At 44.9% G+C, this 24,192-nt stretch overlaps 1 protein-coding gene across 1 annotated transcript in view; it reads right to left on the bottom strand.

Moving 5' to 3' along the window:
- LOC126458820 (esterase FE4-like) overlaps positions 1-24,192 on the bottom strand; it is a 223,891-nt gene that overhangs the window by 24,669 nt on the left and 175,030 nt on the right. The window contains exons 7-8 of the mRNA XM_050095822.1: positions 14,424-14,609; positions 11,830-12,029 (exon numbers count right to left, since the gene is read on the bottom strand). Coding sequence (XP_049951779.1) covers positions 11,830-12,029; positions 14,424-14,609 — 386 coding nt within the window. The remainder of the gene's footprint in view (positions 1-11,829; positions 12,030-14,423; positions 14,610-24,192) is intronic.

The raw sequence follows: 24,192 nt of genomic DNA, 5'->3' as shown, positions 1-24,192 counted from the left end.
TCCCTCAGAGCTACCCATTCTTCTTCTACTGTATTTCTTTCCCCCATTTCTGTCAATTATTCCCTTATGCTCTCCCTCAAACTCTCTACAACCTCTGGCTCTTTCAGTTTATCCAGGTCCCATCTCCTTAAATTGCCACCTTTTTGCAGTTTCTTCAGTATCAATCTGCAGTTCATAACCAATAGATTGTGGTCAGAATCCACATCTGCCCCTGGAAATGTCTTACAATTTAAAACCTGGTTCCTAAATCTCTGTCTTACCATTATATAATCTATCTGATACCTTTTAGTATCTCCAGGATTCTTCCATGTATACAACCTTCTTTTATGATTCTTGAACCAAGTGTTAGGTATGATTAAGTTATGCTCTGTGCAAAATTCTACAAGGCGGCTTCCTCTTTCATTTCTTCCCCCCAATCCATATTCACCTACTATGTTTCCTTCTCTCTCTTTTCCTACTGACGAATTCCAGTCACCCATGACTATTAAATTTTCGTCTCCCTTCACTACCTGAATAATTTCTTTTATCTCGTCATACATTTCATAAATTTCTTCATCATCTGCAGAGCTAGTTGGCATATAAACTTGTACTACTGTAGTAGGCATGGGCTTTGTGTCTATCTTGGCCACAATAATGCGTTCACTATGCTGATTGTAGTAGCTTACCCGCTCTCCTAGTTTTTTATTCATTATTAAACCTACTCCTGCATTACCCCTGTTTGATTTTGTATTTATAACCCAGTAATCACCTGACCAAAAGTCTTGTTCCTCCTGCCACCGAACTTCACTAATTCCCACTATATCTAACTTTAACCTATCCATTTCCCTTTTTAAATTTTCTAACCTACCTGCCCGATTAAGGGATCTGACGTTCCACGCTCCGATCCGTAGAACGCCAGTTTTCTTTCTCCTGATAACGATGTCCTCTGGAGTAGTCCCCGCCCGGAGATCCGAATGGGTGACTATTTTACCTCCGGAATATTTTACCCAAGAGGACGCCATCATCATTTAATCATACAGTAAAGCTGCATGTCCTCGGGAAAAATTACGGCTGTAGTTTCCCCTTGCTTTCAGCCGTTCGCAGTACCAGCACAGCAAAGCCTTTTTGGTTAATGTTACAAGGCCAGATCAGTCAATCATCGAGACTGTTGCCCCTGCAACTACTGAAAAGGCTGCTGCCCCTCTTCAGGAACCACACGTTTGTCTGGCCTCTCAACAGATACCCCTCCGTTGTGGTTGCACCTACGGTACGGCCATCTGTATCGCTGAGGCACGCAAGTCTCCCCACCAACGGCATGGTCCATGGTTCATGGGGGGGGGGGGGGGGGGGGACCAATGCCATACGCTCATTATTATTATGAAGGATCCCATATCACTCCAACAGCACACGCCTCACACCATTACAGCGCCTTCACCTGCTTGAACAATGCCCTGCTGACATGCAGGGTCCATGGATTCATGAGGTTGTCTCCTTGCTCATACATGTCCATGCACTAGATCGCTGGATACAATTTGAAACGAGACTCGTCCGAGCAGGCAAAATGTTTCCAGTCATCAACAGTCCAATGTCGGTGTTGACGAGCCCAGGTGGAGGTTAAAGCTTTGTGTCAGGTAGTCATCAAGGGTACACGAGTGAGGCTTCCGGTCCGCAAGCCCATATCGATGTTGTTCAGTTCAATGGTTCGCAAGCTGACACTTGCTGATGGTCCAGCATTGAAATCTGCAGCAATTTGCGAAAGGGTTGCACTTCTGTCACGTTGAACGATTCTGTTCAGTTGTCGTTGGTCCCGTTTCTTGCAGGATATGTTTCCGGCAGCAGCGATGTCGGAGATTTGATGTTTTACCGGATTCCTGATATTTACAATACACTCATGAAATGGTCGTACGGGAAAATCCCCACTTCATCGCTATCTCGAAATGCAGTGTCCCATCGCTCGTGCGCCGACTATAACACCACATTAAAACTCACTTAAATCTTGATAACCTCCCATTCTGGCAGCAGTAAACGATCTAACAACTGCGCCTGATACCAGCTGTGTTATACAAGCGTTGCCGACCGCAACGCCATATTCTGCCTGTTTACATATCCCTGGATTTGAATACGCTCCAGTGATTATCCAGAAATAAATACGGTGACGGAAAATATGGCATCATCAAGGAGTTGTGAGACATAAACGAAAGTTGGTAGGCGTATTTCTACATCTGAAAGATGATATGTTTTAAATTTTCGCGACAGGTGCATAAGAGTGGCGCTAATAGCGACGCTATGAAGATGCAAATCACGTTTGCTGCAGCGGTTGTAAGCGTTAGTTACCTTTGAGGCTGGACTTAGGGAGTTGATGTCAGTCAAGAGTGCCTTTAAGGCGACAAACACGCCATTATTGAATAAAGTTCCTTCTGCGACATTGCAAAAAGACGTGGCAGGACTGCAGCCACCGTACATGACCGCTGGCAGCGGTAATGACGAGAACGTACCCCCGCAAGAAAGCGGGGCTCCGGACGGCCACGTGGCAGTATCGAGAGGAGAGACCACCGTGTTCGACGTATGTTTGCTTTAGGGTGCCAAAAACAGCTGGGGTCATACGCGCCCAAGCCAACACTATAGAACACGAAGACAGAGAGAAGTTAAAAAACGACTATCGTCAGTCCCAATGAACAAATAGAAGACAGCTAAAAACTGGCACGCGGAAAAAGGGCTAAAAAAGGACACCATACAGAAACGGAGGTCCAAAACCAAAAATTAAATGGCCTTCGCCTACTTGCTTTAGAGGATAAAAAGCAAAACGCGGTCGAGAGCCCGCGCGTCATTTGCTAACACGGCCGATAACTCAGACGGCAAACCCAAGCGGGAACGTAAACGGTTAAAAAATGGGCTGCCCGTCAGGAAGTGGCGGTCAGTTAAAACGTGGGCGCAATGTGTACAAAATGGTGGGGTAGCGTCACTTACCAAATGACGACGGCTAAGAAGACAGTGCCCAATACGCAGCCGAGTTAAAATGACCTCCTCCCGACGGGAGAGCCTTAACAAGCCGGAGATTATTCCCGTGAAGGGAGAACCATTGGCGATGCCAAAGGGGCACCACCTCCTGATAGACGACAACGCAGAGATCATCGGAGAGAATATAGGAGCTAGTGGGCTGAGGTACGAGGACTGCAGCCTTGGCAGCAGCGTCAGCAGCCTTGTTTCCTGGCAGACCGACATGACCAGGATACCACAGTAACATCACACTGGCTCCACCAAGAGTGAGTAAGTGACAGTTTTCCTGGACCCGCTGCAGTAAGGGATGGGCGGTGTACAGCGCACATAGATTCTGAAGGTGAGTGATTCTGAGCAGAGGACACAATCGAAAAGGCTGTGTCGCCGCATGTACGCCGTGACCTCACGCAGGGCGAAGAACTCGGCTGTAAATACTGAGCAGTGTGCCGCAAGCCGATATCTAAAGACACGGCTGCCAACGACGAAGGCACACCCGACCCTACGATCAGTCCGAGAGCCGTAAGTGTGTACAAAGGTACTATCGCGAAGTTCCATGCTGAGGTTGTGAAACTGAAGGCTATAGACCGAGCCTTTCCTTAGGAAAGAATGAAGGCCAAGGTTAACATGGGCCTCTTCACGAAGCCAAGATGGTGAAGGATTCACACCCACCGGTAAAGGTGCAGGTAGTGTGAAGGTAAGCCGCCGTAGCAACTGCCGAAAGTGGACTCCAGGACGTAACGGAGAAGAGGGCGCGCCCCATACTGGCGATCAAAGGAATCATCAAAGAAGGAGGCACAGGGTGGGTGGCCATGTATGGCAGTCAAACGGCATGCATACCTGCTGAGGATAAAGTCACGGTGGTAGGACAGTGGTAGTTCAGCAGTTTCAGCATACAGACTCTCAACTGGGCTAGTGTAAAAGGCGCCTGTGGCCAAACGGATGCCACGCTGGTGGATAGAGTTGAGACGACGTAAGATGGATGGACGTGCAGACGCATAAATAAAGCACCCATAGTCGAGTTTCGAACGGACAAGGGACCAGTTCAAACCGAGGAGGGTGGTTCAATCGGCACCCTAAAATGGTTCAAATGGCTTTGAGCACTATGGGACTCAACATCTGAGGTCATCAGTCTCCTAGAACTTACAACTACTTAAACCTAACTAAGGAGATCCCACACATCCACGCCCGAGACAGGATTCGAACCTGCGACCGTAGCGGTCGCGCGCTTCCAGACTGTAGCGCCTAGAACCGCTCGGTCACCCCGGCTGGTTCGGCACACTAGGAAGTACCATTGAGGACACATAGGACATTGAGGAACCACGTACAGCGGGCTGCCAAATAAGACATATGGGAGGAAAAGAGAGTTTCCTATCGAGCATGAGCTCCAGTATTTCGTAGTTTCAACGAACGGAAGGGCAACAGGCTCAAGATGTAAAGATGGTGGAAGAAACCAATTGTGTCGCCAGAAATTCATACAGACGGTTTTGTCAGTGGAAAAGCGAAAGCCATTGTCGATGCTCCAGGAGTGAAGACGATCAAGACATCGCTAAAGACGTCGCTCAGTGAGACAGGTCCGTGAAGAACTGCAATAGATGGCAAAATCGTCAGCAAAAAGAGAGCCAGATATCCCTGGCAGGAGACAGGCCATTATAGGATTAATGGTGATAGCAAAGAGGACGACGCTCAGGACGGAGCTCTGAGGCACACCATCTTCCTGGATACAGGTGTCCGACAAGGCAGGACTCACATGCACCTTGAAAACTCAGTCTTTTAAAAATGCCTGAAGGAAACAGGGCAGGTGGCCACAGAATTCCCACGTGTAAAGATTACGGAGGATACCAGTTCTCCAGCAGGTGTCGTAGGCCTCCTCCAAATCGAAAAAGACGGCCACAGAAAACCATTCATGACATGGGTGGACATGGGTTGACATGGTCAACTGCAGAACGCCGCACTCGAAATCCACACTGTGCATTCATCAGTAAATTGCGAGACTCGAGCCGGCATACCTTGCAAACGCAGCTGGTAAGAGAGATGGGGCGGTAGCTAGATGGAAGGTTTTTGTCCTTACCGGGATTAGGTATGGGTATGACGGTGGCTTCACGCCAGCGTCTGCGAAATGTGTCCTCTGCCAAGATGCGGCTGTACGTGTTAAGAAGAAAGTGCTTGTCCGCAAGAGAAAGGTGCTACAACATCTGCATGTGGATGGCGTCTGGCCCTGGGGCGAAGAATCGGGATGAACTGAGAGCTCCCTCATAGTAAAGGTGGTATTGTAGCACTCATGATTCGGAGAAGGGTATCGCCCGAGCCTCCTTCGCTCGTTTCCGATGGAGGAAGGCAAGGGTGAAGGCCAAGGGTGATAGTGGGAGGAACTCGTAACTCCTGCAAAATGGCGGCTCAAGGTGTTGGAGATAGCAATAGAGTCCATGAGGACACTGTCTGCTTCTGTCAGGCCGGAAACTGGCGAATGAATCTTGGTCCCAGAGAGCCTTAGGAGGTTGGTCCACACGACAGAGGAAGGGGTGGAACTGTTAAAAGAACTACAGAATGAAATCCAGCTAGCTTTTTTGCTGTCTCGAAGAACGCGACGACACTTTGCACGCATCTGTTTATCATGAGTGCAGTTCGCCATTGCAGGATGACGGTTAGAAACGTGGAGAGTCTGTCTCCGTGCTCGAACTGCGTCATGGCATGCCTCAATCCACCAAGGAACTGGGGCACGACGTGGTAAAGAGGAAGTACGAGGAATGGAACGTTCTGCAGCAGTAAGGATAACGTTGGCGAGATAGTCCACCTGGTCATCACAACTGGGGAAATATTGTTCTTCGAAAGTCGCCAGGGAGGAGTAAAGCTGCCAATCGCCGTAGTAAGCTGCCATTTGGGCATGTACGCAGATGGGGTAGGAGTCAACAAACGGATAGCACACGGGAAATGGTCGCTCGAGTAGGTATCAGAAAGAACGGACCACGCTAGACGACGGGCAAGCTGGGCAGCGCAAAAGGATAGGTCCAAATGGGAGTAGGTGTATGAGGAGTAAGAAAGGAAAGTGAGTGCTCCAGTGTTAAGGCAGAAGAGGTTAAGTTGGTTAAGAAGGTCAGCCAAGAGGGCACCTCTCTGACAGGTCCTCGTAGAACCCCAAAGGGGATGATGCACATGAAAGTCAGTGAGTAGCAAAAATGGGGGAGATAGCTGACCAATAAGCTGAAGGAAGTCTGCGCTGGTGACATCGAATGATGGAGGGACATAAATGGTACAGAGGGAAAAAGTCAGGTGGGGAAGGAAAAGGTAAACTGCAACAGCTTGAAGATGGGTAATCAGGGAGATGCGTTGACTATGAATGTCATCCTGTATGAGCAGCATGACGCCCCCATGAAATGGAATGCCGAACTCAGGGCGAAAGCCGGCCTGTGTGGCCGTGCGGTTCTAGGCGCTTCAGTCTGGAACCGCGTGACCGCTACGGTCGCAGGTTCGAATCCTGCCTCGGGCATGGATATGTGTGATGTGCTTAGGTTAGTTAGGTTTAAGTAGTTCTAAGTTCTAGGTGACTGATGACCACATATGTTAAGTCCCATAGTGCTCAGAGCCATTTGAACCATTTTTCAGGGCGAAAGTCAGAACGAATTGGTAGGAAGTGTGAAAGCTCAAAGCTGTCGTGAAGGCGCAATTTCGTTTCCTGAAGGCAGAGTACAAGGGAATACTGCAGTGCTAAAAGCAGCCGTAAATCTTCTTTGTGGGACCAAAGGCCGCGAACGTTCCATTGACAGAGAGTCATGATGTGGAAGAGCTGTTGGGGTGTCACCTTGGCGGCTGCAGAGTGACAGCCTGTGAAGAGTCGCTACTACAGAGCACAGAAGCAGGAGGATCCTGCTCCATGGGGTCCACAGAAGCATCGGATTGCTAGTGTGGTCTTTCTATGAAGTCCAACGTTGGTGATACACACTGGCGACACGGAGGCCAGCCAGGCTAACGTATCACGTGGCGAGACCATCGAAGAGGATCTACGAGTTGGCGGACTTCTTCGTGCCTTTCCGTTTAGAGACAGAGGAAGTCTCCACGGGAGTAATCCTTCTGTCCTTTCCTGCCTATCGGTTGTGCAGCTGGTGGCTTCGCCCCTTGAGGCGTGAGTTTGACGGCTTGTTGCACAAATGGACGGGGGGATGGCGATGCTATCTTGACAGCGGGGGATTTGACAATCTCAGAGTTGAATTGCAGGTCTCACATCTGCGTGGCCATGTCCTTCATGGAGCGAGGGATAACAAGAACTATTGGTGCCAGATGGGAGAATGCAGGGTTTGCGACGACCCAGTAACTTTCAAGCTACTGGATAAGGCACTTTTTCCTTTACCCAGATCTCTTGGACAGTCCGCTCATCAAGATACACGGGACAATCCCGAGAGGAGGTGGAACGGCCGCCGTTGCAGCTGATACAGTGGGGAGAATGAGGCAGGCAATCGCCCTCGTGAACATCCCTATCACAGGTGACCCATTTAGCTAGATGTTGACAAGACGTTCTAGTGTGGTTGAAACGATGACACTGGTAGCAGCGCATCGGGTTCGGAATATATGGCTAGAATGTCATAATTTCGTAGCCTGCTTTGAGTTTGGACGGAAGCACCACTCTATCAAAGGTGAGAAAAAGAGTGCAGGTGGGTACTAAGAAGGAAACTACCTTCTTCATTACACGATGGACAGTAATGACGCCCTGATCAGAAGGTATGATTTAATTTCGGCCTCGGTTGGACGGTCGAGCAGCCTGGTGTATATTACACCACGGGAAGAATTCAAAGTTCTACGGCCTCGACACGAACGGGGTAGCCATGGAGAAGCGAGGCAGCAAGCAGTTGTTGTGCTTGAGAATCAGAAGTAGTCGGCAAAAGCAAAATGCCATTCCGTAAACGAGAGCAGGATTTCACAGGGCCGACAACTGCATCAACACTTTTCTGAATAATAAACGGATTTACCGTGGCGGAGGACTAACTGTCTTCAGTACATGAGACCATGAGGAATCGTGGTGCAGCGGGAAGGGTCTTTGAATCATTACTCTCATTACGGTTACGTTTCGTAAACGTTGATTGGGAAGATGCGAGAAAATCACCCATGACCGCCAGCGTCTCTGATGGCGCGCTCCTTCCAACTGGGAGCCCCTTCACAAGGGGGCGCACCCGCCTTAGGTGATCGTTCACACCTCAGGTCACACCTCCCAAACACCTGGCAGAGGGACCAATCGGAAATTTGGGAAGGTTGCAGCTCAGCCAATCACGCCTCCCTGGGCCTGGCCTGTACCACAGTGTATGTGCGAACCCTACCTGTCGATCTAGGGCTGGGATTTACGCGTTACCCAGCCACCCGTTATGCGTCAGACCCGTGGGCTGGCCTTCAGGAGCGCACAAGGATGAATAAGAAAAAGAGGAACCTCAAACACCGGAGGGATGAAAGGAGAAGGGAAACAAAGAAAGGAAAATCGAGCGAAAAAAAGGTGAGAATGTTCTTACGTCAGTGACAGTCAATGCAGAACATTTCCAGTAACATCCCAGACATGTTCTCCAAGTGAGGGGAAAAGGATAGCAAGAGGATACACATGCAGCACAAAAGGGAAAAAAATGCTGCAAAGACTAGGGCCCCGTGGCAACAAAGCACGAGCCCACCAAAGAGTGGCGAGCCTCCTGGGGGACAGTGTTCGACATATGGTTCTGGCGTATCGTACTACCTCTACAGCAGCACTTTGAGCAACAATGACGCAAGGAAGTCTTACAAATCGGTTATTCCAAGGACGCTCTGAACCAGACCTCCTGTAAAGTGCATTCCACTGTCGAGAAACCGCCATCTTTTGTGACTTCAGTGGCGTCAAGCGAGAGCACAGTGGAGGTGCACTGTGGAAGTCTGCTGTTTTGTCTGATGAAAGCTGGTTGTACCCTGCTTTCAGTTATGGCCGTGTGCTGGTTAAGAGGAGACCAGATGAGGGGCTGCAGCCAACCTGTCTGCATGCTAGACACACTAGACCTACACCTGGAGTTCGAATGACAGCAGGAGCACTCTCCTGGTTATCCCACGAACCCCCACTGCAAATTTTTGCATCAATCTGGTAATTCGACCTGTTGCGCTGTCATTCATGAGCAGCATTCCAAGAGGTGTTTTCCAACATGATAACGCTGGCCCTCGTACCGCTGTTGTAACCCAACATGCTCTACAGAGTGTCGAGATGAAGCTTTGGTCTGCTCGAGTACCAGATCTGTTTCCAATCGAGCACATATCGGATATCATCGGATGACAACTCATCCACAAACAGCAGTAACCGTTCGTGTATTGACCGACCAAGTGCAACAGGCATGGAACTCCATGCCACTAACTGGCATCTGACACTTGCATAACGCAATGCATGTAGGTTTACATGCTTGCATTGAACATTCTGGCGATGACACCGGTTATTAATGTGTCAGAATTTCACATTTGCAATGGCTTATCCCGCGCTTGCAATGTTAATCACATATGTTTCTTAGACTAATGAACTCTGAAATTTGAATACCTACGTTACTTATTTTTTGGTGTTGCAATTTTTTTCCGTCAATATATATTGAGGTGCAGTTTTCGTCAAGTTATAGTGGACAATATGGCGAATTTATTGACGTTCTAAAGCTGTTTTTATCGTCTGCAATAGGTGAATTGCGACACCAATAGCGTTTTTTCCCCTAATGGTACTATAAAGTTTTTTCCTGTGGCATTTGAAACAAGAACTTCAACAACATAACTTGATCAAGTAATATCAAGATAACAGTACTGCAAACCACTGCCCTGCCATCAGGAGAAGTGGTTCTACGAACTTCAATCCTGTTATACCAAATGCGCACAAGCACTTAACTCAGGTACATTTCTTCTGCTTATTATGACGGCTGTCAAAGCAAATGCCCAAAATACTTTCCGTGAGTATTGCTACTTGCTACAAAATGATTCGGGAGAATCAGTACTGGACGTTGAATTTCATCTAGAATTAACGGCAGCACAGGCCCATCTTATAAGGCACCTCATACCTCCGTGAGTCATCGGCGTTTTTTCATAGACCTTAACGTTAGTTCCAGCGTTCTCTAAATGTTCTCTTAGGAGGCCCTGCCATTACAGGTGCGAAATGGCAGGGACATCCGTCGTGATGGTACCACACTGATCGCCTTATGTCCAGTAGGATGTCTTCCAGTAACTGAGACAGCAGCATATCTTAGGAACTCGAGATACTTGAGAAATTTAGATTCCCATTAACAAAACGGGGACTAATGACACAGGTCTAGACAAATACGCACCAAACGTTGACAGACGAACAGCGTTGTTTTTATCCATTTCTTTGAGTCATCGTGGATTTTCAGTTGACGATTAGTGCATATTGCGAAGATTGAATTGTCAACAATTTGTAAACGATGCTTCTACCTGAAAAATAATTTTGCGCAGATACGTAGCATCAGCTTGCACTTTTTGTAGATAACTTTCGCAGAAGTGTAACCAATTTTGGATGAAATGAGGGGGATACAGTTTGATGATATCCATCGTAGTTGTGAGATGCCTCTTAGTGACATTTGCATTGTGTGTTACTTCTTTCATCAGCTGTTGTTTTTCCGTGACGTATTTTACTCTCCACACTTCCAGTGTAGAACTGTTTTTAGAATATTTGTAAAGGCAGGCCTTGAATTCTTGGCACGATCTGGATACTCTTCAGCATACAACCTCACAGCTGCTGTAATATTTTGGCGACATATGCCGTAAACGATTTCCACTTTTTCGACTGTCGTATACATTGCGAATGTCTCAGAAGCTTTACGAGGAAGTTATCTGACTGCTACAGCAGCATAACGCACACTGATAGGCTTCAGGTGCACAGGTAAATAAAACCATACCTGAGTAACGTGTTTGTTTCCATTGGTTATAATAGGGCAGATATTTATGGCACCTCTTCTCCTGACGGTGGGACAGTGGTTTGCGGTACTGTTATGATTGTACTATTTGGTCGAGTCCCACACATGTTATGTCGTTGAAATTCTCTTAGAAGCTTCTTTCAAATGCCACAGAAAAAGTGTGTAGTCCCATTAGAAAGAACAAAGTCGGTGTCATAATTCGGGAACTAGAAACGATAAAAATTACTTACGAACTTCAGGAACTTCGCCATATTGTCTCCTATAAGTTGGTGAAAACCGTACCTCGAGGTATTTATTCCTTACGGAATATTTAGGGTCGGCTGTCTTCGCTGCCTCGCCTTGTATAACAACCTATAGTGCTATCTTGCAAGACCCGCACGTGAGTCAGATGTGTATCAATTTCGTACTGCTAATTAATTCCTCTGCCAAAATATCTGAATGATTCCCCATCTTCGTCCTTAAAACACATGACATACTACCATTTAAAATATTATAACATAACTGGATTATTACCGATGCATTGGTGTATTGTACGTGCAATACTGACATGTGTAGAATGACGTGTAGTTTGCCGAGCTAAACTGTTTACTCAACAAGACTCTCAATCACGTTACAACCGTAAAAAAAGGAAAAAAACCTTCCTTGATGACAACGATTGTCCTTAGCTGGTGTACGTGAAGAAATTACATGGTGCCAGCTGAGCATTTCATAAGCTGCAATACGCCAATCAGTAATCAAGAAAGAATATTGAAACTGTAGAGGTTACCAAAATGATTCTTGTATCTCATCATCATTGCAGTATGAAATCAGTAAACGATGTTATTACACTGTCATCAATACAATTTTTTGGGAACCTCTGCTTTTTACTGAATATTCAGTTTCCTTTCCCTGCACGATATAATTCTGAAGCTTGAGCAATTTCTTATTCAAGGAAAGAAAATTGTACATCTTATATACATACCTCTTCCGATAAAGCACTGTTTCTGTCCACTACGAGAGTTCTCGCCTCGATAGTTTTCAGGAATTCTAAAAGTTCAGTTGAAGTCGTTCCGTTATATCCCAAAGTTTTGGCGTACCGTATTGCCCTGTCGCTTGGGTTTTTGGAGAATGCCCAAGGGTTTAACGCTGACCCGCTCATTGCTATAGCGTTCTTGAACAGTCCTGGCGAAAAGCGGAGACATATGATAAGTTTTAGCGATCACGAATAGCACAACTGTATTGTGAATTTTATAAGCAAATCTAATATCGTAATTTAAAAAGTACATGTGACTCTGTTGATCTATATTACATTATTTGTTAATTAAAATACAACGTAAAGTATACGAAAATAGACATTTCCAACTGGAGTTCATTACACAACCAAATTCTTTTGGGTTTGTGACCTCTTCGTAACTGTAAAAACTGTAACCAGAGTTTCTATTAATGTTAGAGTCAGCATTCATTGGGTTGACATTAATTATTCGTTGATGTGTTACCTAATCAGAAAATGATTATACAGTGTGAAGTATTTCCTTCCAGAAGATGTGAGAATGTCTACAGGCACTCAGCTTAGAGTGCTCTGCTACAAATTTCGTTACGTAAGTATTCGTCGTATCATGATCAAATTATTGTAGATTTTTGAGGAAGATTCCATGATGTGACATTTAAAAATGATACTGAGTACTGCGAGGACGGAACTCAGCTCTCGTCGTCCGGCCATCAAGATTCGGGAATTCTGTGAATTTCCGAGAGTATCTGGCGTGAGTGCTACAGTCCTTGCTTCAACTAGTGCTCCACCTCTTTTCAGATCCGCACTGAGTAAAGGTGAAAGTATTAAGTTACGTCCTTCCTTAATTTCAATGATTACACTAATGTTTGTATTCATACCTCTGCAATAATACAACGACATATTTTTACCTAACGTTAATGCAAACACAAATACTCAATCTATGATGCGAAATGGTTTGGCCAGTACTGCTCACGGAAACAACGGAAGAGTACTCCATCTTCACTCACTGGAGCTGGTAGCTCATTTAATTTTAATGTTTGGCCAGTACTGCTCACGGAAACAACGGAAGAGTACTCCATCTTCACTCACTGGAGCTGGTAGCTCATTTAATTTTAATAGGAATAATCCCAAGGTTTCAGGACATCGTGACCATTCTTCCATGCTCACCGCTTCAGTGTCCATTTTTGGTAGAATGTCGTCAGTAAACCAACGGATTGCTTGCAATAAAGCGTCACCTTTTGAGAGGCAACTGGTGGCCAAGGAATGCTTCTTGTGCTATACAGGTCCAAAACGATATAATCTAATGCTACAGTCTTTGTGGAGAACTCGCGATCATTAGGCGGAGAGTGAAGGATGTTCAGCTACGTATGGAAACCCTCCAGCCCAGATTTCTATTCTGCAGAGATTCGTTGTGGTCTCCTGAAATAACACTACAAAAATTGATTCTGAGATAAGTTGACTTTTCGGTCAACCCCTTTATACAATGTCACGGACGCTAGACAGAGATGGGACGCTGCAGAATAACACCCGTCACTTCACCACACTACAATATGTGCTCAAAAGTATTCGGACACCTGTTAGTGGACACTAATACGGGGTGTGCCCACCGCTCGCCTTTATGACGGGTTGAACTCTGCTGGGGAGAGCGTCAACGAGTTGTCTTAATATCGGGTGATCAAAAAGTCAGTATAAATTTGAAAACTTAATAAACCACCGAATAGTGTAGACAGAGAGGTAAAAAATGACACACATGCTTGGAATGACATGGGGTTTTATTAGAACAAAAAAAAATATTGCTAGAAGCGTGAAAGATCTCTTGCGCGCGTCGTTTGGTGATGATCGTGTGCTCAGCCGCCACTTTCGTCGTGCTTGGCCTCCCAGGCCCCCAGACCTCAGTCCGTGCGTTTATTGGTTTTGGGGTTACCTGAAGTCGCAAGTGTGTCGTGATCGACCGAATCTCTAGGGATGCTGAAGGACAACATCCGATGCCAATGCCTCACCATAACTCTGGACATGCATTACAGTGCTGTTCACAACATTATTCCTCGACTAAAGCTATTGTTGAGGAATGATGGTGGACATATTGAGCATATCCTGTAAAGAACATCATCTTTGCTTTGTCTTACTTTGTTATGCTAATTATTGCTATTCTGATCAGATGAAGTGCCATCTGTCGGACATTTTTTGAACGTTTGTATTTTTTTTTGGTTCTAATAAAACCCCATGTCATTCCAAGCATGTGTGTCAATTTTTACCTCTCTCTACATTATTCCCGGATTCATTCAGTTTTCAAATTTATACTGACTTTTTGATCACCCGGTACATCTGAGGAAGTCACTGATTTAGTTTTAATAATGCAGTTGTAGTGTACTACAACCTTAAGAATATGTTGCATTAATACAGTATCACAAATTTTGTAAACTTTATTTCTGTCTGTTCTTGCTTCATGGACTGGCGTCGTTGCCAAAGACAGAAATAGTTATATGTGGATTTTCAGTCATCCCTTGAAACCCATACTGTCGGTTAAAAAGACGGCAGATTAGATTAACGCAACAGAGTTGGATTACCTTTGCTCATGGGAGAGAGGAGGTGGTACTGAACGGACGCGCTTCCGGCACTTCCACCGAGTATGGTAACCCGCTGTGGGTCGCCGCCGAACACCGCTATATTCCTTTGCACCCAGCGAAGGGCCTCTACTTGGTCCTTGAGACCCATGTTTCCAGGAACGACTTCATCACCAGTGCTTAAGAAACCTACGAAAAGAATACATCGTTTTCATCGCACGTTGTAAAATATTTAGTTAAACATACATTGAATTCATGAGTAGGTAATATATGGTTAGTGAGAGTTATCAATTATTTAAGGTTTTTTTGCCCTCATCAAACTGAACTGTGTTATTAAGAACCAATATATCCACATACCTGTGTGAAATGAAAATATTGCAACAGACTGTGTTTATATCTGTTGGTGGATCTTATGTTGCATGATGTGATGAGAGCCATAAGTACTTCTCTAACTTGAATCAAGTAATATTTAATATTTCATAAGTACATTCATTGTGACACATGTTGCCAAACATAGATATATTAACGTGTGATTCATATTTTGTACAAGCTCTTGCCTGCAGCTGCACTTACTTATCAGTAGTTTTGTTATGGCGTGTATTGGTGAGCAAGTAAGCTGTTGTACGTGCAACAACGTCAGCTGCCCTCACATGTCTGCCTGTTCTGCTGGTGGCGCATGCTGCCCGCTCACCCCAATGCACGATCGTGTGGCACGTGCAGCGCCACTTGTGACCGCTTCCAAGGGGTGCGTGTACAGAGGAGCGTGGGTAGGACTGGGCATCTACGTATTGTGCTATTGAAGGAGCCATACAATATACAATGTGTGCATTATGCAACAAATTTAATAATTTTTTAACATGGTTTGTGATTAAAAACAGATGTCCCCTCCGTACTTCGCCGTCTTAGGGGCCGATTTTTTTTTACGTTCTCAAATAACCTGTGTTCTTCTTCAGGTTTCAGGCTATCTCCATACCAAATTTCATCGAGACCGGTGCAGTGGTGTAGTCATGAAAATGTAACAGACAGATCTAGTTTTGGTTTTGTAAAACTTCAAGTAACTATATCTTTCTTTCTATGATTCAATTTTGATGAAGTAAAACCTGCATGTTACCCCAATCTACGCACGAGTTTCCTGTGTAACTTTGGAGATTAGCGTGTTCAAACAGGCAGACAAGACAGCTTTAGATAAATCTTTAAATCATGATATCTTTTTTCGGATTAGATTTTGATGAAATAGAGCCTATATGGTGCCCCAGGCTATGCTTAAGTTTCCTCATAAAAATTCGCCTAATAGTTTCGGCGATTAGCGTGTTCAGTCAAACAGACGACACAACAATTTTAGATAAAATTTTAAATCACGATATCTTTTGTTCGTGGTCCGATCTGGATTAAATAGGGCTTATACGTTGCCGCAACCTAAGTTCAAGTTACCTGTGAAAACCCCGTGAAAATTAGCGTAGTGCTTTCAGGGATTAGGCTGTTCAAACAGACTGACCGACACTACGGTGTTACAGTTTTACTACCGCTATAGATTGAGTGAAATGTATAGCAGAGTAATGAGAGTAATTACTATGCTACAAATAAATATAGCTTTAATTTTCTTTGTGAGGATGATAGTAAGACAGATACATATAGAGGGCGTTTGGGGAGGAAAGGTCAATATTTTAAACCGTGAAAGTATAAGCAATTCTGAACAAAAAATGTTATATGAACATAGGTCCGCTCATGCTTCCTTAGGGAGGTATGGGTATTGAAAGGAACTTTAATTCTATAATATTGAAGTGCACAACGTGAACGTATACGCAGTACAAGTGGACCGTAACGCGATTTTCTTGCAAACACTGCACGGGTACACGCCATGTTTACTCTATGCAACCTACCACACATTATGGTCACGTGACGTACGTAGTACAATCACTCCGTGGTTTGCGCAGTTGTGCTGTGTAAGCCGCACTGTGTAGTGTATCGGCGACGAGTCCGTTAGCTGTGTAACGTATGATGTTCAAATGGTTCAAATGGCTCTGAGCACTATGGGACTCAACTGCTGAGGTCATTAGCCCCTAGAACTTAGAACTAGTTAAACCTAACTAACCTAAGAACATCACACACATCCATGCCCGAGGCAGGATTCGAACCTGCGACCGTAGCGGTCTCGCGATTCCAGACTGCAGCGCCAGAACCGCCCTGGCCACTTCGGCCGGCTGTATGATGTTAACTGTGTTCGTACAAGTGCTGCTAACAATTCCACATGTCTACAGTAATGAGTAATACGCAGATACGGTGCATGTTTATAGCTTCTGCGACATTAGTGCTACCGCTGTAAGAGAAGACCGCTGTAAGAGAAGAATACCACAAGCCCTTTCCGACTCGACTGTTACCTGATCACAGGGTGTTTACCAAAGTGTTTATCACTTTGCGTGCAACACGCTCTCTACCAAGTAGACATTTTTCGTCCGAGCGCTCACGTCAACAAACTTTGCAAGAACAGGAAGAAATTATCGTAAGTGTTGAGCGAAGTCCCAGTACGAGCATACGAAGAACGTCCCTGCTTATGAATGTTCCACAGACACGTGCACGGGAAACAATACATGCGGAAAACCTGTATCCATCTCGCATACAGCGTCTCCAAAATCTCCGCGTTGGCGACAATGCCCAACGACTTCAATTCTGTCACTGGGTAATTGAGAATAGTCATTTGCTTCCATACATACTATTCTCTGACGAAGCCCAGTTTTCACGACATGGAATAAAAAACAACTCAATAATCATCTATGGTCACTGGAAAATATACACGATTCAGCGGATAGCAATTTCCAACTTCGTTTTGCCATAAATATTTAGCGTGGCATGATCGGTAACCTTTTGATAGGTCCATTTATTATCAATCAGCGATTGACGCAAGAGAGGCACCTGCATTTTTTTAAAATTCGTTTGAGGAACTATTGGAAGACGTTCATTTAGCCAAGTGAACTGGAGTGTACTTTTAACATGACGGTGCCCCTGCACATGTTACCAACCGAACCACCCTAATCGCTGGATTGGCCCTGGCGGTGCTATTAACTGGTCTCCCAAGATCACCTGACCTTACATCTTTAGATTTATGTTTGTGGGGTTGGATGAAATCAGAGGTGCACAAAGTGAAGGTAAATACACGTGATGAAGTGCTTCGTCACCTCACGGACCCTGCGGAATTGATTAAGAACCACCCACAGGCAACATTTTATCGCTAGAGCGCAAAAGTGCATTGACGTTCATGCTAAGATATTCGAACCTGTTCTGTGAGCTGTACAACATCTGTACGATAAGTGTTAAAGTCGTTTGTAAATGTAACATTCATGTTGTAATGCATTATGTACTAAATGCAAAGTAAATAAACATTATGTACAAATGTGTAACATAATTTTACTTCTCCGTAACATTGTATTCAAGAAAATCACGTTAGGTCCAGTTATAATGGGTATACGTCCACGTTGCGCACATCAATTTTGCAGAATTAAAGTTCATTTCAATACCCATACCTCCCTAACGAAGCATTTGCGGACCTATGTTCACATAACATTTTTTGTTCAGAATTACTTACACTATCCCTGGGTAAAATATTGGCCGTTCCTCCCCGAACATCCTGTATAGGTAGATAGATTTAGTTAGTGGGTGTTGGTAGTAGTAGATATGGAGGGATAGTAAAGATACAGATAGAATAGCATTTCTAGAAGAACATTCTGAAGTGGTGGAATACAAGTAATTAAGAATCGGGAGAAGCAAGATGGCGTGAGTGACTGTAAAGTATGAGTAAAACGGGAAAGAAGGGGTAATGAAGAATTATGTGTCGTTCAACAAAGAGCTGTGGCTACTATAGAGAAATATCTTGGATAACGTAAGGAAATTGCACATTCTTAAGTGCAACATAGTACTAGCGTATCTCGTTCTAAAAGCGGACTGGGATAACGGAGTAAGTGTTTGAGGTCGCTTTCATTTTGCAGATGAAAACAATCTGTGTACAAGATGTAGCGCTGTTACTACTTTATTGGCATTACTAGCGTCTCTACCACAGTTATTGAAGAAGCCATAAAGAGCCTGGAGGCGCTAAGTCATCAACAAGCCAATTTCAGCAACAGGTCTGTTAACGCACTGCAAGGCAGGCCAAACCGAGTAGATGCAGCGGAAAGACGGTAGTCTTGCAGGTCAGGCCAACAAATGAGCTTCTAAGTCGTAGTGGTCGAGCAATTCTAGGCGCTTCAGTCAGGAACCGCGTGACTGCTACGGTCGCAGGGTCGAATCCTGCCTCAGGCATGGATGTGTGTAATGTCCTTAGGTTTAGGTCGTTCTAAGTCTGGGGGACTGATCGCATCAGATGTTAAGTCCCATAGTGCTTAGAGCCATTTGAACCATTTAACTCCTACAAATAAACATCAATTTTAGCAGAGGTATTCGAAATCCAGCAACACTTGATACAACGACAGGGCTAGGTTGGGCGCCGGATTGATAGGATTAGCAAATAGTCACCACAATTGTGGGCCTCTGTCACCACCGGACCAACTTCTAGCGCTAAGCCGTCCTCCCAGGACTGGTTCAAATGGCTCTGAGCACTATGGGACTTAACATCTATGGTCATCAGTCCCATGGAACGTAGAACTACTTCAACCTAACTAACCTAAGGATATCACACAACACCCAGTCACCTCCCAGGACTTGGCGCTTTCTACTGGTGGGCCGCCCCAGGGTCACTCCACCAGGAGCCAGACTCCTGCCTTGAAAGGCAGCAGATCGAGACTGGGGCTGTACAGCCACCCTTCCTACTAGGCCACTGCAGACGTCCTGGCACCATACGCCTTCGCTCGCAGGTGCGAGTTTCACATCCGGAGGCTGCCATCCCTTGCGAGTAGACAGTACAGTCACATTAATATGACCACCGGCTATATTTGACGTCAATGTGCAATTACGACTCACAGAAGGCATATGGCAGCACAAACAGTGATGGGTGTAGGAAGAGTGGGAGGGGGGAGGGGACGTGCAAAACTGTGCAGTATGTCTTCGTAATGAGGAAACAGAGCGATTATCTGAAGACCGAAAGTGTATGATCACTGACTTTCGGGCCAAGGGTGGACGTATTCCCGAAACGGCTAGATTTGTAAAGTGTTCGCGTGCTGCTGTGGTGAAAGTGTACTATGGATGAGAAAATGGCAGTATCCAAAACTGGTACTGAGGAAACTGGAGAAGCACGGCCATTGATGATAGGGGTGAACGATTGTTGTGGAAACGGGTACGGGCGGATAGAGCAACCGACCACCAAGGTGAAACTCGGTGCTACCAGTAGTGTCTCCACCACGGCCGTTCAGCGAACGTCGCTGCGTGTGGGCCTCCCCCGCAGGCGCTGGTTAACGCACCCATGCTGACTGCTGTTCATCGGTGATAAAGCACGGAATTTTGACAAAAACACCGTAACTGGACGTCCACTGAGTGGCGACAGGTTGCCTTTTCGGATGAATCATGTCTTATGCTCCATCAAACAGATGGCTGCGGTCGTGTACGACGTGAAACGTGTGAAAGCAAAAGCCCTGCAGCAATCTCCGGAAGGGTCCAGGCTGGAGGGCCTTCCCTGGGTACTCTTGTCATTGTTGAAAGCATAATGCATGAACACAAGTATCCGTCAATCCTCAGGGACCATGTTCATCCCTACATGCATGTTGGAATCTACCGGCAGGAGAGTTCAAGGTGTCACACAGCTCGCACTGCACAGTGTGTTGTATCCACGGACCAAAAATGTTCAAATGTGTGTGAAATCTTATGGGACTTAACTGCTAAGGTCATCAGTCCGTAAGCTTAAACACTACTTAACCTAAATTATCCTAAGGACAAACACTCACACCCATGCCCGAGGGAGGACTCGAACCTCCGCCGGGATCAGCCGCTCAGTCCATGACTGCAGCGCCTAAGACCGCTCGGCTAATCCCGCGCGTCATCCACGGACCCAACCAACCAACCAACCAACCAACCAACTCGCGCACGCGCACCCTGACCGTGACATCGCTGGCCACAGTTCCTGTCGCGGCCGTCGGCGTCTCAGGGCGCTACCGCCGACGGAAGAGGTCGCGCCACGGCTGAGCTCGGGTCCGCAGCGCCCTCTGCCTTTTGCATATAAGGATGAGCGCTGGCCCCGAGACGGACAGTCTATTGTCGATTGTCTATTGCTAGCCTTTCGTGGAGTTTATAGCGGAGCCATTGCAGTGTGATATTTGCTATTGTATTCGACTAGGCTCAGTACACGGATTACTCTCGGATATTACCTGGACTTGTATTGCTGGTGCACGTTTCGTCAGAAATAAAGATAAGTTATCTCTTCATTATAGCTGGCGCAATTCTTGTCATTAATTATTTTTCGGCCAACAGACATAGCTAAATCCTGGTCACTACCCACGCTTTATACAATTTGTGGTGGTTGCCCCAAAAGTACCACTGAGGACCTTGGGTTTGGGAGCCGTCACAAAACAGTGGTTCGAAGAGCACCATGACAAGTTTATCGTACTCCCGTGGTCACCAAACTCCTAGAATTTAAAAAGTGTAATTTTTTTAATATTACAAGTTGTGATTTAGTTGTAGTTCGATTGTAACCGATAATCTAATTTGGATCACTATGTGAAACTCTCTTCTGTCCTTTACATTTCTGCACTTATTACTTGTAATGTTAACTAACAATCACAATTTCATTGATACAGCTGGTTTTTACACTGAGTTCTGCGACGAACATTTCATGTGTAATATCTTTAGTAGTCTTTCAGCACTGAATACTGTTCCAGGCGACGATAGTTATTATATAACGATGTAAATTACAAACAGGTCCCAAAGAGGAAAAAGAAACATAGAAAACCCATAGTTTTCGTCCAGAAACACATCACTTGCACGTTACAAGTACAAAGGTTTAAGACACGGCAAACAGCAATCCTGTGAGTCCTGGCTGAGAAGAGCGATACTAATTTTCTGCGAATGTGCTGTTTGTTTCGTAACCAACTAATTAACTTATAAAACCAATCCTAGTCATAGTGGACGAGAAAAAATCCGGTATGTAAAGTGACGCTCTGTTCGTACTTTAGTATTGTAGATTTCCTTCCTATTTCATTATCACATATTTTATCACATGTCGTAAATATGCAATATCTTACTTTTCAAGCACACACCGTGACAGCCCTCATATTAGAGAATGGGCAGCAGTCAGGGATGGTACGTGCATTTAGGATGTGGTAATATCGACAGGGACTCCATGTGCCATCCTTCTTTTTTACCAGATTCAGTAGTGATGTCCATAGGCTACCCAATCTGCGTGCGATGCCAGTTTGCATCTCTTCAAATTCTGTTTTTGCTAGCCGGCCGGTGTAGCCGAGCGGTTCTAGGCGCTTCAGTCTGGAGCCGCGCGACCGCTACGGCCGCAGGTTCGAATCCTGCCTCGGGCATGGATGTGTGTGATGTCCTTAGGTTAGTTAGGTTTAACTACTGAATTCTAGGGGACTGATGACCTCAGACGTTAAGTCCCATAGTGCTCAGAGCCATTTGCCATTTTTTTGTTTTTGCTGCGGAAAAACTGTCGGATTCTAACCTCCAAGGCTGTTGAAAGACTGGCTGTCCAGGTGTCGTATTCGTACGGTGCACGGTGCTATGCGGCATTTTTTATAATTGGCCACCAGCTTCATGGCGGGTTGCTGGTATAATCGAGATATGGGGTCGGTTGTTAGTCTTGGCAGCGCATCTGTGATCAATTCACTGCTCATCTGAACCTGTGCTGTACTGAGGTTTGTCTCCCAAACTTTTGTCATGAATAAAATCTGCCCCACACACCGTTTCAACGGCGTTCTTCAGGACGGTCTACTGACACTCAAGTCAACTATCACTTCACGGTCACCGAACGTTGTGATAGGTCAACTGTGCCGTAAGGTGGAGAGGAGTGGCTGCCATTACGCCCTCGCTCTGCCTGAATGTTAATTTACTTATGTCTGAACCCAAATCGATCATACAGCAACGGTCTACTTTCTCGTCTTGTACATTGTAAGCAAACACAACGAGTTTGCTGCGTGTGTGGTTGGGCTGTCGTTAATTACTCTCTCTTGGTTAATCATGGTTATATGCATCATGTTGCTTTAACGGCCCGTTTCGTTTCCTTTATTTATAATTTGGCACTCCCATGGCCGCATGGGAGTTCGTGGCCAGGTGCGCATATTGCAGGCCGCTGAGGCAGTTTGGGTAAGCGCACGGACAGTGAATCTTGTGGCCTGCTCACCAAAACGCATGTGATAACAGCATGACTGGGTCGTGTTGCTTCACTTGGGCCATTTATCCGTCTGCTTTATTAGCCCAAGCATTGTGGAGAAGTGCTTGCAATAAGGTCGTATAGGAAATTAATTTCTAAGCAGAGTTTCTTTTCCATGTAACGCAATTCAAGATGGCGAAAATGGCCAAAAATCCACAAATTTGCAGAAAAAAGTTTTTTTGAAATAAGCAAGAACTTATAGCTCCGATCGGGATATCTTAAATTAGAAAGTTGTAGGGCTTTAAAAGAAACCATCGCCTTCCTTTTTGTAAGAGTCGGTGTTTTCTTACGTTTCGAAATAGATCGAAAAAACGCTTACAAGACGGTTTCGCTATAACCTGATAACATACACGTTCCCATACTTTCTATTTACTGTACGTATACTCCACAGTAAGTCAAAAACTAATTGTTTGAAAAATTAAAAAAAAAAATATTGTTGCTCGAGATACATCGAACTTTCTTTTTTAAAAAAGGCGCTCTGGATATTTGGATAGATCTTCTCAGCCGATGGCCGTACACTAATGGTATTAGGCTTATTTTCTTCGCAAAGGGTTGTGCTACCATCCTATCAAAAATTTTTACGATTTTATTAATTGCAAGGAGCAAAAAATTAGTTCCAAACACTTGCGCTTTTGTTGTGTGTGTTTTTTTAAGCTAACTATTTCAATTTTTATTTTATCAAAAGAATTCTTAATAAAAGAAATTCCTGCCGTTTAATCACGGCACAGTGTTTTTCTACGACGTTCGGGAAACGACATAACTTCCATTTTTTAAAATAATATACTGGACGTAATTAACGTTTAACTGTGATAATGGAGGTTAATATTGAGAATTTCCATATTATTGCTTCTTTTAACATACTTTTTTTAAAAATGTGGAAGAGGAAGAACAAGAAAATGTATCAGAAGACTATCGAGCAAAGTAAAGAAGGATTTCATCCGATAAATAATTTTATCATATAGAACACGTGTATAATGTTTGTATACATATTTTACAGACAATTGTATTATTAAATATTTGCGTAAATAAATAAAGTTCCTTAAGTGTATGCTGATAGCCATGTCTCCGCAATATCCTTTCTTTCAGAACTGTTAGTTCTGCAAGGTTCGCAGGTGGGCTTCTGTAAAGTTTGGAAGGTAGGAGACGAGGTACTGGCAGAAGTAAAGCTGTGAGGACGGGGCGTGAGTAGTGGTTGGGTAGCTCTGATGGTAGAGCACTTGCCCGCGAAAGACATAAGTCCCGAGTTCGTGTCTCGGTCCGGGGCTCAGTTTTAATCTGCCAGTAAGTTTCTGTATTTATTTATTTTTGTACCAAAAATAATTGACTGAAGTAATGAAGTAAGTGTTAAAGAAACCAGCAACAAGTATAACGCAAGTATCATTAATGAAGCAAAAAGATTTAAGGTGTCCATGAAAATATTGTTGTAATAACACAAAATTAAATAAAAATTAAATATTTCCAGGACTATTTTGCTTG

The sequence above is a fragment of the Schistocerca serialis genome, chromosome 1 (assembly GCF_023864345.2).
Source record: "Schistocerca serialis cubense isolate TAMUIC-IGC-003099 chromosome 1, iqSchSeri2.2, whole genome shotgun sequence".
Classification (NCBI taxonomy): domain Eukaryota; kingdom Metazoa; phylum Arthropoda; class Insecta; order Orthoptera; family Acrididae; genus Schistocerca; species Schistocerca serialis.
This window is presented reverse-complemented; position numbering and strand designations above follow the sequence as displayed.